The sequence below is a fragment of the Camelina sativa genome, chromosome 20, assembly GCF_030686135.1.
Source record: "Camelina sativa cultivar CO46 ecotype springtype chromosome 20, ASM3068613v1".
NCBI classification, from domain to species: domain Eukaryota; kingdom Viridiplantae; phylum Streptophyta; class Magnoliopsida; order Brassicales; family Brassicaceae; genus Camelina; species Camelina sativa.
The window spans coordinates 14026595-14041938 of NC_141899.1; the positions used below are offsets into that span (position 1 = coordinate 14026595).

The 15344-nt window shown below is 36.8% G+C and overlaps 2 protein-coding genes across 5 annotated transcripts; both read right to left on the bottom strand.

Moving 5' to 3' along the window:
* Positions 1 to 62: 62 nt before the first annotated feature.
* LOC109131186 (structural maintenance of chromosomes flexible hinge domain-containing protein GMI1) lies at positions 63 to 11689 on the bottom strand. Of its 4 annotated transcripts, none has more exons than XM_087505020.1 (39): positions 11485 to 11689; positions 11099 to 11148; positions 10060 to 10395; positions 9935 to 9967; positions 9761 to 9847; positions 9320 to 9375; positions 9163 to 9246; positions 8927 to 8999; positions 8744 to 8799; positions 8543 to 8651; positions 8379 to 8447; positions 7802 to 7888; positions 7462 to 7512; positions 7177 to 7297; positions 6791 to 6846; positions 6585 to 6713; positions 6388 to 6466; positions 6268 to 6302; positions 6112 to 6193; positions 5849 to 6031; positions 5466 to 5624; positions 5348 to 5369; positions 5160 to 5274; positions 4935 to 5051; positions 4389 to 4733; positions 4128 to 4231; positions 3807 to 3984; positions 3522 to 3630; positions 3083 to 3177; positions 2903 to 3001; positions 2678 to 2744; positions 2501 to 2586; positions 2124 to 2405; positions 1787 to 1999; positions 1525 to 1639; positions 1181 to 1397; positions 932 to 1096; positions 524 to 844; positions 63 to 401 (listed from the first exon to the last, which is right to left on the bottom strand). In XM_087505020.1, the coding sequence occupies exons 3-39, from the start codon at positions 10393 to 10395 to the stop codon at positions 203 to 205; spliced, it is 4734 nt and encodes a 1577-aa protein (XP_087361146.1). In that variant the 5' UTR covers positions 11099 to 11148; positions 11485 to 11689; the 3' UTR covers positions 63 to 202. The 4 variants fall into 4 exon arrangements, with proteins under 4 accessions (XP_087361146.1, XP_087361145.1, XP_087361148.1 ...); XM_087505019.1 differs by having other exon boundaries at positions 11099 to 11193; XM_087505022.1 differs by lacking the exon at positions 5348 to 5369 and having other exon boundaries at positions 5160 to 5286; positions 5462 to 5624.
* A 530-nt stretch (positions 11690 to 12219) lies between these two features.
* LOC104772526 (membrane protein of ER body 2-like) lies at positions 12220 to 14769 on the bottom strand. Its single transcript, XM_087504563.1, has 6 exons — positions 14434 to 14769; positions 13690 to 14292; positions 13536 to 13589; positions 13178 to 13357; positions 12992 to 13053; positions 12220 to 12895 (listed from the first exon to the last, which is right to left on the bottom strand). The coding sequence occupies exons 1-6, from the start codon at positions 14660 to 14662 to the stop codon at positions 12431 to 12433; spliced, it is 1593 nt and encodes a 530-aa protein (XP_087360689.1). The 5' UTR covers positions 14663 to 14769; the 3' UTR covers positions 12220 to 12430.
* Between the last annotated feature and the right edge of the window lie 575 nt (positions 14770 to 15344).

The window sequence follows — 15344 nt, forward strand, 5'->3', positions numbered from 1 at the left end:
ATCATCATCATTAGGGGATTTATACTTTTCTCTACTCACAGAAGTACGCATAGCTTTTGATATTTTCGGCAAAAAACATCAAACCTTTTTTATATTACCAAAATATCAAGAACGTTTAAGTAAACTACCGAATTGTTCCAGTCATTTGCTAGTATTTACAAAAGTACGACATTAAGAAAACTTTTTAAAAGTAAAAAAAACCCTAAGAGTCTGCCGTAGCTGTTAAACATTCGTACTTCTCCGTTGCCTTCTTCAACTTTTTCACCAACCTACGCTTCTTACTATTCTCCTCGGCGATCTCCTTCTCAGCCTTTCTCTTTTTGCCTCTTGCTATTTCCATTCGCACCAATGCCTTCTCTTGCTTCTCCGTTACGGTTATTGGAAAATGAACTTCCGGTGTACTGACACAGCACAAGACACAAAATAAACCAAAGATCACCAACACTCCCAATAACCAAAGACAAATAACAAAAGAAAGCAAAGATCTGCAAGGTTTAAAGGATAAAAAAGAAAGTGCATGTACCAGCAACCAGAGTATATGAAACCGTTTTCTCTGGCGATCACACCATCTAGAGACACAGCGTCTCCATTGATGTGAGGAAGAGCTGCTTCAAGATCCTCTGCGGTCTCATATACCTGCAACTCTCCAAAAATCCCATAGAATAGCGTCTCCCTAAGCCCATGACCCGAGTTTGATTGTATATCCAGCTCCTCTGAATTTAAGTGTATCATGTTCACACCGTAGCCTTTGAAACCGGGAATAGGATCTCCATTCGGCAGGTAAGGGCTATCCATGGCTAATCTCTTCTGAGGATCATTCTTCACAACTCCATTCCTCCAAGGTCTGCATGTTTTGAGCCGGAAAACATTTGACTAAGCTATAGATTAACAAGAAATCCAAAATTCAAACGGAGAGTACAAAAATATGTACCTGGTTGCATCAAGACAAATAACAAGAAACCGATTGGTGATAGTTCGTCCGTGGCTAGCTGCTTCAGATTGAAGCTTGCGATACTCATCGCTTTTCTGTCCAAATTGTGATGATTTGCACACCAATGAAAGCATTGTGTCTTTCCCCAAATATTCAGACAAAACCCTGTCAGTCATACCAAATAAGTTACGAAATTGAAGATTTTCCCCAAGCGTAGACACTATGAATATGATCAGAAAAAATCTGTACCTGCTAAGGGAGGTGGAGGCAACTGAACCGAGAAGCGCTACAACGCCAAACATTCCTTTGTTTGACAGAAAAAAAGACTGTGGAGGTGGAGCCTCTCTGTACAGACAGCAGAAAACCGATGCTGCAGTGTCATGATGCTTCTCTTCGATTTGTTTCATCATAGATTCTTTTGTGGATAGGCATTCTGGGAACGATGCACCAAGAGGTTCCAGAGAAGCTGAGAAGAAATTCACATGAACATGGATAGTTCATAAAAAGAATGCAAAATAAAATAAAATAGCAGCAATGCAGCTTTAAACCCCGTCAGAGTTATCAAAACATCGGCAAATCAAGATACTAGTTACCTTGCAGCGCACTCAACTCTTGCTCAGCATGTTCATGTTCAGCCTGCAAACTTTCTAGGTGCTTATCTACTTCAAATCGGTATTCTTCGTATGTATTGATTTTTTCTTTTAAGCTCTACAGGAAGAAAGGAATATTTTCAATGTGGCTGAGATAAACTAGGAATACAAAAGCTAGATCATTCTAGATATTGTTTGTCTTTCACTAAGGCATAAATGAAAGAGAAATATCAATATTTTCCCACTTAAATAGTGATGACCATACCTCAGCGTACTGTGCCATATCCATCAGGCTAGTTTGGCTACTGAGAGCCAATGAAGATGACCTAATGGCCAACACTCCAATCTGTGAACATGGAGTCAGCCCTGGATTTGTGATTAAAGGGATTCCTGATTCAGGTGGTGTAGTCGTCCTTGGATAAGGTGTTGAATACCCAGTCCCTTCTCTTTCATATGAGGAAGCAGATGTTACCTGAGTCTGAAAATCAAATACAGGAAAATCAATATGAAAAAGCGATTTAACATAAACATGAACTGAAAATTATACCCATAGTAGAAACATATTGCAATATATACAAAATTCACCAGTTACTAGTTAGTACCTTTAAGCTCAAATGCAGCTCAGGGTATCGCGAATGGAACACCCTGAAAGCAAAGACACCCTCGTTCTCTGGGAGGGAAAGAGAAGGAACTCTGCAGGATCCATGGACAAAGGCATATCTGATTTCGCTCTCAACGCTACTTGAATCAGATTCAATGCTCATTGTATGGAACCACCCAGATTTTTCGTCATGATGGATGCTAGCATCCAAAGAACCCTCTGAATCCGTCACTTGGAAGATGAGGTTCACGAGATTTGAACCAGCAGCACAGCATTCGGGCAGCTGATCAAAACAAACAATTTCAGGAATAGAGTTAGTAAAGAGACAAAAGCTTGTTGGCAAGGAACAAAACCAAATTGTGCCAAAAGAATATTTACCTCTTTTACAAGTCTTAGCTCTCGTTCCTCAATTTGAGACTCTTTCCTGAAGATAACTTCATTACCATATATTACGGACAGTGATACTGTAGAGAAACAAAGACACTTGACAATCAGCAAATCATCAAAAGAAAAGAATGACACCAGAAAAATATTAACTTGAAGAGACCACGTAACCAGATTTCCCATAGCCTTCTGTGACTTTAAGAAGGCCAGAGAGATCAATGCAGCCACGGCCATCAACCTATCAGATGATCAAAGAAGAGTAAATTAAAACCAAAACGCAAACCAAACTGCGTCATCCATATAGTGTTACAATGGTGAGAGCATGGTATACTACAAAAATTCACTCAACAAGTCATACAAAGACTCCTTTGCTTTACTAGAATAAACTTCTCACACCTTACGGTTGACGCCCATCCAGTCTTCGATACGGTACCCATCAATATGTATCAGAACATCGGTCCCCTCTGCAACATGGTTATTATATCCATCGAACATCTGCATGAAAATTATGGTCAACTTGATTAGAAGGAAAAACTAATTACTGCAGAACAACGTGCATAGGCCTATATTATATACCTCAAGGATAAAATCTTCAACAGTAGAACCGGGAAGCAAATTATCCAAAGCCTTGGAATTATTCACAGCAACTCGTTCCGGAGGCCCGGGATTAACTGAAATAAGAAAGTTTCGTTAAGGAAAACAATTTATACATATTAGAAATACTATTGGTTCATTTTGCATGTCCTTATAATGTCAGTTTGATAAATAGATACAAATCATCGAGTATACTCCCTAATTACATAACCATCAGAGATCTTCAATTTTTTGGAGTTCTATAAAGAGTGAAGAAATTACAGAAAGCTCCCTAACTTAAAGTAACAACTGAACGATACACTCAGGCTCCGGCTCTGAGTTTGTTTTGGGTGCGCAAGTACAACTTCGACGAGCCTTTTGTAATTTTAGATATGAGCTTCTGCAAATAGACACATATAGATAGACCAATACTAAAGCTTACCTTTACAAGCAACCGAGACAGAAAAAGGCTTGTCCATTGCGCGTATCTCTAAGGTTGCTTCGTAAGTTGGCCTGATCTGGTCTAACTCACCAGTCTCAACGAGCATATTCTGCATTAGACTCAGAAAATCACGAAATGATCTAGACTACCCAAAAAGATAACCACTGTGAAACGCTAAACTGCCTACACTATGGACTGTATTTCATTATTATCTGTGTCCTCAGTTAACATTAACCAAACTATGATCATACCATCAGTGCTTAAAGCATGGAAGAAGCAAGATACCTCAATTTTAAGAATTGATCCACTATCTATCAGGTCGGCCTCAATTTGATCAATCTTGAGTAGGAATCTAGGGTTAGCTTCCAGTTCAACTTCCAGGCTTGGAACAGTAGTGAACGGGATCCGGTTTTTGTACTCATCAAAGCAAGTGATACGGAATGGTGGAAGAGAAGAACCCACCCTGTAGAAACACCATTATATTGATGAAATTTGACAATCCAAGATTTAAAGTGAGGGAAAATGAGAACGGTTTGAGATATATATATATATATATATATATATATATATATATATGCCTTTTTTTAAAATGATTAGGAGTCTTACTGAACATTGCATGGAAGGGATTCCAAATTATCGTCAAGTTCCCACCTTGCTACCTTTGAAGAAGGCCTAACAACCACCGTTTTGTTGCACTTAATCGAATTTCCCTGAAGGTAAAGCGTTTGGGCAATTACATTATATGATTACTTGAAAATAAACTGGCAGATAAAACTGCAAGGTAGAAGTCTATCAGTTTAAATTTATCAAACAATCCTTTTATATATAATTTCAGATACAAAAAGAAGAGTGTCAAAAGTTACTTACAATGGAGAAAGAAAATTTGTAAGTGCCAGCTTTCTTGAAAAGGTTCGGTAACTTGGACCCAAGTGAAAAAATGTAGAGACCACTAATCCCTTTACGAGATGTAGGACACAAGCGCTGCGAATACACAGGTTTGACATTCTTATCACTCGGTTTCATATTTGTGTCTAGCAATTTTACTACCATGACCATTTCTTCATCCATCTTAACAATATGTTTCTGTTCCAACTTCAACTGGTCCAACTTCTTGGACGGTGTTGAAGACGTGAAGCATGCAGGTCGGACAACTGCTACAATCTGTTTTGGGGGAGCTCGCCCAGCACGCACGGAATCACCAACTGGTAATTCCTGTAACATATTGATACATAAAATGTTACTCTACGTGATAAGCTTGTACGAAAGGAAAAGGTGCTTAGTTTTGTGGGAAAAAAAAATGGAGACAAAAGTGCTTATTTCTCATTTATACATTTTTGCACGCTAAGGCAGTTGGCATCAAACTCTATTACTAGAACTGACTTTAGTTTATACTAAATAATGAAACGTTCATACCCCATCAATGCCCAATTCTCTGCAATCTCTCTCATCCAGCAAATCAATTTTTGACGGTGCCTTTTCCTGTTGCTTCTCAAGTTTTCTATTCCATTCGTTTGCATCTACAGGTAGGCACTGTACAAAAACATTCAGATTGAAAATTATTTGCTGTATGCAGAAGAGGAGAATAAAAATATACACATTAAAAAGTTAAGAACATGGGTAATAGTTTAGTGATTTTACCTTTCCAGAGTCGATTATAGTGACTGGTAAAGATAAAGACCTCCCAATTTCCAGTTTCGAAATTCCATCGATGATTGACAGCTTGCATCCCTCACTCTCAGGGCGATCGATAAGCCTAACATTAACGCTATATGATACAGAACTAGCCTTGAATATACAGAACTAGTCAAATGATAAAAACAAATCACCTGCATAAAATCCGAGTATCCCCTGCGCAGAAGACACATAAAAACGACAGCTCAGCTGCAGCGACTACAGAAGACTATTCAGTTTGTAGTTTAAAAGATGGTGTAGATGGGTACTAACCGCCTGCTTCGTCCTCAAACCCTTCTATTAGAAAATAGTCAATGGTGGCATACACATTGTTATTGTGAACCCCAGCACAAGCTCCTCTCAGAATCTTTATATTCTGACCACGTTTCCATGACATTCCTTTTCTCGTAACTACCTTGTGCACCCTCACAGCTACAGCTCAAAAGCATTGGAGGTATGAGCACCCAATTCATAGAAGGAGATAAAGATGAAATATATGGAAAAATGCATCTAGCGAAATCCTCTAGTGTCTTTCTACTACAACATCAACGTTAGTAAAAAAATTTGGATATATGGAAAAAATAGAAAACATGCATTGTAAGGCAATAGCTTTTCAAACAAAGTTCATTTAACTTCCATGAAAAGCTAATACATACCATCACGCGAAATGACAAGGGCCTTTTTATCCAGTGATCCAACAATGAGGACAGCTTCATCTTCACCCGATGCAGCTTCTTCATCATGGGTATCATGCATCTTCAGAACCCAATCTCTAAAATTATCGTCAACTTGCGCGTAGCTGACATTCTTTCCTTCTTTAAAAATCTCAAAGCTGACATCTGTAAAAACAAGAATTCGTTATGATATAACCACAAAATATGAGGGGAAATCCATGATTGCAAAAGGATTTTAAACTGACCATCATCCTTCTCTTTCTCCGTCGGTTTATTACCAAAGTTTCTTAGAGCTACTGAGAAAGGATTTTGGCTCGCAAGGTCGGTCTGTACAAAGCTTATTCAGTGATCAGATGATAATAGATATGTTAAAATAATACTATAAATTAGTGTTTACTCACTTTGGACGGCGTAGGGCTAAAACCAGCATCCAAATCTGCAACCACAAAGAGTGCACATTCATAAATAAATAAATTAATTAAAAGAAAAATAACACAACTGAAAATGTAAGCACTTTATACCAACAAAGCATTTTACTCTTCGGGAGCCTTTCTGCAAAGTAGACGCTCTATTTCCTCTCACCATAAACGGTATTGAATCCTACACGTATTTATTGATAAAACAAAAAGTTAAATTCTTGTTTACAAGCATATTCAGCGAACTTTCAAAGTACTGCACACCATAATTTGTATGATAATGGTGACAAGATAAGACTAACCCAACGGACTTCTGGAAGTAGACGACCAAGCCTTCTTACTGAAACACGACCAAAAGTTTGGAAGCTTTCAGAAACTTTGCATCCTTCCTCTTCTAAACTCTCCAAAATTTTCTCAAAGCTTTCTTTTCCCTGCAAAACTTCTAAAGTGTTCAGTTCTGGACGGTAACCAAAGGTAATGTTTGCTTCTTTAGGAAGGAATGTTATACCTGGACGATTGGAAAATAAACAAACTTCAGGCGAGCGTTTGCCTTTTGGGTTGTCCCTGGAAAAACAAATATACAGTCAGAAGCCAAATAAAGAGATAATTCTTGGGATTGCTATTGCTATTTCAACGTTCTCCATACAAAAATGATTTGGACTCTCTAAGAATTCCAGTTTAAGAAGATTAAATATGTGTTGGCTAACCACAAAACAACCATCACTGCATTTTTAATATAGGGAGCTTGAGCAATTTCTCAAATTCACCCAAAACAAAAATACATCTTCATTTTCATGACATTACTTTCAAATAACTTGCTACCAGATACTGAGGCAAAAGCAGCCAGGAGCTTAACTCATAGGAAACATCGTGATCAGAAGAGGGGTTTTTTACCTTTTCTTTTCCCACCGGAGAGAGTGAATCGAATCTCAAATGAATATACTTGACCCGTGGAGTGTAGGTTGGTAATGGCAACCTCTCCACCTGTTATCTCAGCTAAATCTTCCCCATTGACCTGAAAAAATCATAGAGGACCCGGAAAAGAGTATAGCCAAGAACACTTTCAGTAATATATCTTGGAAATTGGAATAGTAATAACAAACCTGAAACATAATGATAATCTTAGTAAACATTAAACGAGATTCAAAAACTGATTAGCTAATGATGATAATAACAAACCTGAAACTCTACAGGCCTTTCAGTTCTCCCAGTTTTGGAGAGTTCATCACACTACAGGTTGATAAAGAAAATTAAAACAGTCACATTTTATCAGAGCTAAAAAAAGACTCAACAAAAAAACAGTCAATAGGCAGAACTAACAGAAAACATATATTAGCAATCAGAAACTCATGCATTTTTCCATATTTATATCCCATTTTCAGGCATCACTTGACCCTAGTAGACAATAACGTACTCTGGTGAAGGTTAGCATGCTTTAAGAACTATTAAAGCCATCAACAAAACTCCAAGCAATAAACATGGATTATGACCTATTGTATAATCAATAGACAAAGAATACCTGGATGTAAGGAAAGTAGATATCCTTAAGCCTGCACTGGAGTTGATATATTTTGGAGATGTCAAATTCTGATTCAAATATCTCAACCTAGAAAGAACAAAGACCAGCAGTCTCAGATAAACAGTTGATAACATATCATAGCTAAGGTTTATGAGAAGAAATTTGAAATTATGAAGTTCAAACTGTCATTGGAGTTGAGAACAACACCATGCGGTTTCCGCACAATCTCTAGATTCTAGAACACACATAATACTTCCAGTCTTCCACTATAATCCACGATGAACATTATAATTTGATAAATGACTACCATTGAACTAGATGAGTAAACAAATTAACAACACCACCTCAATTTAAAGCGATAAAACTCAAGATATCAAACTCGTTCAGAAACAAGAAAGTTTTCCCACAGAAAGTTAACTCCTCACAGGAAAACAAAAGATACTCAATTTTCACAGCATTTCTGACAATAGAAAATATGTTCAACTATACTTTGTTCTGCATCTCTGACAGTACATAGGAGATTATTTTTCACGTCATATGGGGGAACAAAGGAAGAAATTGTTGAACAAGGGGGTACCTTTGTAAAGCTTCCATGAGGCGATAACTTAATTTCCTCCTCCGATGGGTCCCTCATGCCACCATCAGTCTATACAAGAAATTCAGAATTCATTGTTTATGAAACATTGATGACAACAAGAAAAAGAATTATGAGCTAAACAGAAAGATGATGAATTATATTACCTTCCAGTTTTTTCCCAAAATAGACCGATTGTCAATCAAGGCTTCTTTCTTAAACTGAAAAGTGAATACTTTCTTGGACTCTTTTGTCTTAGAAGACACCAAAGTACGCCTGACAGAGAAGAGAGTTAGACACAACAAGAGATTGCAGACAACCATAGGTTGACCTTAACAGTTTTGGGTAAATAGAAGCTGAAATCGCACCTTCCCAAGAACATAGAAGCATAAGGACCTCCATATCCGAACATCCCAAAGTATGGCTACATAGAAAAAGAATGAATCTCTCTTCAAAAACAGTAAAATAACAGACAGGTGTTGATACAGAATGAACAGTCCAAAGAGAAACATAAAAGAGGAAAAAATGAATCTATGCGACTAATGAATTACCTTAAGGTATGGTGGGTCGCCTCCAATAGCATCGGTTTTTTGAGATCTATGTAATGACGCCCCAATCTTACCCCTGCACAATTTGAAACAAATTTGAGTAAAGAACATTTGACTGCAATATCAAGCTTAATACGTAAAATATGTTAAGTTGTCTGTTCTATAGAACAATTTTCTCAGTTCATAATCATAATCCACGTTCTGTGAGCATTTGAATATAATTGAAGAAACAATCTCACCATTTGTCAATAGAATTTTCCTCACTACTGTCCATTCCTTTCCCGGTATCAAAGACTGTAATCCGGTCAGCAGAAATATCCACACTGGAAAATAATCACATGAGTTGAAGGATTACACTCAATGGTTGTCATCAAACTTCCTAATATAAGAACATACCTAATCAGTTTCCGAGCTCCTTCACGATAAGGCCACACAGCTTGCAAGGAGTTGTCCTGTTAATTTAGCAACAGAAAAATTAGGATTCCATATCTGAAATAAAGGAGAAACTTAACAGATACAAACCCCAATCTCATCAACAGATCCAGAGAATTAATGTCAAAATCATGTGAGTAATTGAGAATAAGTTAATCTATTTGGAAACACAATGTGAATCCCTAGAAACCATAAATTTTGGTTGCAAACAGGAAGAGGAGGAAATAATTATATTTTTTGTTTCTTTGGGCACTATCCAAAGAGCTAGACCACATCCAAAAGAACTAAAATCGAAGTCAAACAATGTGTGCCAGTCTACACAATAAGGATAAAGTAATGTGCATCGGTTTACAATAACGCACAATATCCACTTTTCCATTTAGGTAATTTTACTAAAACACTTACTATCAGATCCGCGAGAGCTGTCTCAAAGCTATAATTTTCAGGTAGTTCTTTAAGCAGATCAGTATCAGGTGTCAGGTCCCACAAGTTCTGCAAAAACAAGTGTGAACCATCACAAACCAACCTAAGGAGACAGTGAGATAGCAAGCATATATGTTTCAGAATAGTAATACTGACCTCATACATGGTGGAAGCTATACCAGAACCGTCCTGATCCAGACATAGAAATTGAGTCAGAAAATATCGCAAAACAAATTTGAAATCATTTTGTAAAAGACTGGAACGAAAAGAGAACAACTCACATCAAGGCGTATTATATGACAAATGTTCGGCTTAAAGGCAGCAAAACGAACAATGCCATTCATCTTCTCGCCATTTGACTCAAGAGAAAACTTTCCGCCTGAGTTCCAATCAACCCTCGTCCTCTTAGACAGCAAAACACAGTCTTTCCTAGCATTTTCGTACTCCATCTTCACGAGGTTGACAAAGTTTTGCATAGACATCTTTGGATCTGGGTTACTAAGTGTGAGTTTCACACTAGTACCGTTAGGTAGAAGAACCTTGAAGCTGTAAAAGATATCTTCATCTTCATCGTCAGATAAAATCAATGATCTCTTCACTGTTCGCCTGCTACTCATCTGAAATGCAAAGACAGAAACAACATGAAACTGAATAACTTTAAATTGAAATCAGGATTACAGTGGAAGCTAAACATGGAAATCATTGATTACAAAGAACATTAATGGAATCAGTGACACAGCTATCGAATGGTATTGTATGAAAGATGGCTAAAGAGTGGTTTTTAGATCATCATTGAACGACTTACTATAAAGAACCTACACGAATCACAAGAAAGACTACTGCATCAAAAGAAAAAACTCTTTCTTCATTGCGGAAGGCATTCACCGATTTAAGTTGTGAATCTCAATATCAGTCTAATACTTGTTCTACACTTCTACTAAACATAAACACATGTACACACAATCTTGCACAGAACATATAAATGTAACGGGCCAAATCTGGAAACGCATTGGCTTCTTAAAAAAAGAAAAGCAGCAAATTAAGTAAGAGAGTCTCGAAAAGGAAGAAGAAAAAGACAACACTGCAAAGATATTGAAGAAGACAGGGTAAAAAAAAATTGGGTATTTTGCAAAACAGAGACTTTATTTCAACCAATTTTTAGGGTTTAGTAGTCAATCAATTCTCGATCAAGCTTCGATTTTTGAGAAAAAGTTAAAACCCAGCAGCAACAACACACAAAGAGCCAAAGAGAGAGAGAGAGAGAGAGAGAGAGAGAGAGAGAGAGAGAGAGAGAGAGAGAGAGAGAGAGAAAGAGAGTACCGTAGGTTCGCCGACTGATTCCTCTCAGACAAAACCCAGGAAACAAAAATCTGAGAGAAGAAGGATAAGTGTGGATCAGAACGAAGAAGCGGATCCTGCCAGTTGTTTGTAGTTAATAGAGATCACAGAGCCGAGAAAGTGTAAATAACTAAACAAATTTGATAACTTGGTAAAGTGATTAACTTACCCAAAAATAAAAAAGTTCAATTTTTTCTTAAGAGAAACGAGAAAAGTTAGGATTTTTTTTAACAATAAGAAGAATCAGAACACATTTCTCTAAGTCAAGCGGAGAAATAAGGAAAAAAAATGTAACCAAGGAGAAAAAAATCAACTCTTTTGAGAAGAAACAATGGAAGTGATGGAGGAAGGGTGATGAAATACTTTACCTTTGAGTGACTCTCTCTCTCTGTTATCAAAACCCAGAAGAAGAAGGGGAAACCAAAAAAAAAAAAGTGTTCTTTTTTTGGAAGAAACGACAGAGAGAAGAAAGAAGAAGAGACAGTGTAGAGAAGAAGAAGAGACTGTGTGTCAATGTGTGTGTGTGTGTGTAGAGAGAGAGAAAAATAGAGAGTGTGTGAAAGCTTCGGGCGCAAGTAGTTCCTTTATCACGCCAGCATTATAGTACTTTTTCTTTCTTTTTTTTTTTTTTGTCGTCACATCAAATTACCCAAAACATTTGTAGTACATTTATATCTTAGTCTTTAGCATTCAATTGGAGTATTTGTTTTTGAGTAAATATTGGGAGTGTAATCGTTCTTTATTACTGACATGATTGATATATGTGGACTGTTTGTAATGTGGTTTGGGATCAAAATAATATCTTTACCTTTTTATTTTTGTATACACCACAAAACATGCATTAAGGGAATCTAGTTGTTAACCGAAGTTTTTAATGGAACCAAAAGGTTCAAGTATATAACTAGCTGGTTCCAAACAAGTATTTCAAAGTTGTGCTATATGGTTTACATTTACAACTTTTATCAGTCTATTAAGGGGGAAGTTGAAACCGGCAGGTCAATGATTTTTATACTATTCAATATGGCTAACAATATAACTTGTCAAATCTCTCGGTTACTAAAATAATATATTCTGTAACTAAACTCAAAAGAGATAATCCAATATCAAAGAAAAAAAAACTCAAAGCACGTTTATTCCAATAAAGCATTAATTAATTGGTTTTAACATTTAACTCTTTACAAAGTTCACTTTGCATATGGGGGAGTCTCCTTCCTCCTACCAAAAAAAAGTTCACTTTGCATGAACCAAAAGAAAGGAAAAGAGATTTTAGTAAGTGTTTAGAACAAAAATATACGATAGTAGTCTGACCGGTCTTTAAAAGGAAGTAAACCGGTACCCTTCCGGTTTAATTCCATCAAATGGTGAAGTTATATTGACCTGGTCTAAACTAATCCAACTGAGCTTTCCGATATATTGTCCCATAATATCTCCAACAACGTATGATATTCCGGAAGAGGCAACCACAACAGACGTATAATAAACCGCAGATTTGAGATAAGCTTTAATCGATTCACGTGAGTTTGGCGGTTTTCGGACATAGACCTTGATTAAACCGAGCAAAATCACGCAAACCAGAGAAACCGAGAAAACCGAGATGAGCTTGTAGTTCTTGATTCCGGTTTCGTAGAAGGAGAATGCATAAACTAATGGTGGAATTATGCCGAAGAAAATGTAAGACATGACCGCTACTAAGATATGTATCCGGAAATTATCACGTCTCCCTAACAATTCCTTGTAACGATCTTTCTCTTGATCTGAACTGTTCCTTAAATCTTGAAGCTGCAATAAAAACCAGAACCGGTTAGATCAAGAAACCGTATAAGCATTTTTTTTTGCATTCGAAAACGTTTTTAAGGGGTTCGAGTAAATACTTACGTTTTGAGCGAGGACGATGAGCCCACCAGCCAAATTTGCGACAGCAAGAGCCAATATATTGACTGAAACAATAGAACTTTAAATCATTATTTGTTTGTTATAAACAGAACTAGTCGTATGATTAGTTGATAAACTAAATTTGCATTTATTTGCTAATTAAAAAGTAAACGAAGAATGGTGACTTACTGGTGGAGGAACCAGAGGCAGCGGCCGAGGATACAACGCCGAGGCTGGTGATGGTCTCAGTGAGACCGCCGTAGATAGTGCTCTTTAACAACTCAACGGCGAATCTTTCTCCGTCCGGTTGAGTTTGTGGCAGTGATTGTGTTGTGTTAATACTATTTCTCACCTCTAAATTTACTTCAACTGCATATATTTGCAAATTTTCTTAGGATACAAGACAAATATGTATTGCTGGATTAATCAATACTCAATGTTTTTTTCATTAGACCGTTCTTGATTTCCCAAATTGGAATCAACTTGTCTAGTCCGGTTTAGTTGAGAGGACGAAGTTAATTTATTAATAATTTAACGATAACATTACCTGGTTCCTCAACCGGTTTTGCCCTGATATAATCAAATTGTAAGAACCTTGTTCCTGAAATTGGATTAAAAAAAACCGGGGTCATCAAATTGATAAAACCAAGCAAACCCCCAAAAAAGTGATTTAGAACCGGTTTAGAAAAAGTTTAATTCACCTAACCGGATGAAGTACTTAAGACAAGCCAAGCAAGTGAAGATGATTCCCTCCTCTTTAGCATCTTGAACATCATCTTCAATACGAGTCTCAGGGAGGACATGAACTTTAACCGGTGGCTCCATCACTTCAACGTCGCTTGGTTCGTCAGTTTCATCAACCGGTACATTGAGTTTTAGATCCGTCGACAAATCAACGTGCTTCCCACGTTTCCTTTTCTTGAGAATCACTTTTCTAGTGATACATGAGCTACAACATGGACAGTAAAGCTCATAGTTTTCTTGTGTCGCAAGCAAGTTGTCTAGGTTTGACTTTTCTTCTGAATCCGATGATGATATCTCGCTCTTTTCTTCTTCTTGTCCTTCTATCTCAGCATTTTCTCTGTTCTGTTGCATTTCGTTCTCTACATTTGCTAAGTTTATGGAGCTCGACTTTAACCAATCTAAACCGTTTTCTTCATTTGAACCTGATTCTTCGTTTGAACCGGAATCTTCGTTTGACTCGGTTTCATTATTTGAACCGGTTTCGCTGACAGTAGTCTCAAGTACTATTGGATCTGAACTGGAACATACTGATGATGTGCTTTCACGAACAGACTTGTTTCCTACGAGAGCAATTAAGAGAAAAGTAAACTAGAGATTGATCTACCGGTTATGAAAGAATGAGTCCGGTTAAAGAATTGGACATAAAAGATCAAGAAAAATAAAAACATGTAAGTGACAAGTTGACTAATAATTGTATGTACCTTGAGATCTATCATCTTCCTCTTCGACTTCCACCTCTATCTCGGCGGTAATCTTGACTGGCGCCGTTGCTACCGCCTTGAATCGAAATTCTCCGGGGAGAACATTATCTTTACCAAATCTATAAGTCTCAAGAAGATCCACCAATAATTCTGCATTTATAATTTCACTCTCTCCGTCCTTCAATCCAAACCAGCTTGCATTGACTGGTGGTCGGTTTGGCTTTTGCATTTCAACACCAATTGTAATCAAAAGGCGTTGCCAAAGATTTCGAGATATGAAGGAGATTACAGATTTGTGACTCTCTTTCAAAAAGAAAACAGAGTTGTGCCTTTTTATTCTCTAGAATCATATTATCTTTACATGTATGACATATAAATAATACCCACGAGGGAAGCACGAGGTGTTAAATTATTTTTTCGTAATTTCTAACGATTAACTTCAAAAATTGCTCCACATTACAATTGGATTTTTGGTAATAAGGGAAGGTGTCAATTGTCATAGACTAATACTGTAGTTAAGTTACTTAAGTAGCACTCTATTTTGCAACCTTTTAATACTCCATATGAGTAATAAGTATTAGCAGTAATACTACGAATCACTTTAAAAGCTTACATAGTTTCTTTATGAAAATGATAGTGTTTGTACTAAGTTAACTTATTTCTTCGTTTCACTGAAAAGTAATTAGTCAACCAACAATAAATAGAGTTCCACAACATTTCATTACCTAATCATTTAATACACGAGTCACACAAGTTGATTCTTACACAATAAGGGGTTGTTATTGAATAATGGATTTTAAAAGAATTTGATGTATTTTGGAATCCAGCGTTATTCAATTAGGTATTTGAAAAAGTACGTTAAAATCTAATGTTATTAGATTATGTATTTATTTGATGGATTTTAGAATTCT

Coding starts and splice junctions, on each gene's coding strand:
- LOC109131186 (XM_087505020.1), bottom strand. CDS start 10,395: ATGAGTAGCAGGCGAACAGTGAAGAGATCATTGATTTTATCTGACGAT. Junction 6,032..6,111: donor GGAGAAAGAGAAGGATGATG/GTCAGTTTAAAA, acceptor TTGTTTTTACAG/ATGTCAGCTTTGAGATTTTT. Junction 1,097..1,180: donor GCCTCCACCTCCCTTAGCAG/GTACAGATTTTT, acceptor TATGACTGACAG/GGTTTTGTCTGAATATTTGG.
- LOC104772526 (XM_087504563.1), bottom strand. CDS start 14,662: ATGCAAAAGCCAAACCGACCACCAGTCAATGCAAGCTGGTTTGGATTG. Junction 13,590..13,689: donor TAAGTACTTCATCCGGTTAG/GTGAATTAAACT, acceptor ATCCAATTTCAG/GAACAAGGTTCTTACAATTT. Junction 12,896..12,991: donor TCATCGTCCTCGCTCAAAAC/GTAAGTATTTAC, acceptor TTTTTATTGCAG/CTTCAAGATTTAAGGAACAG.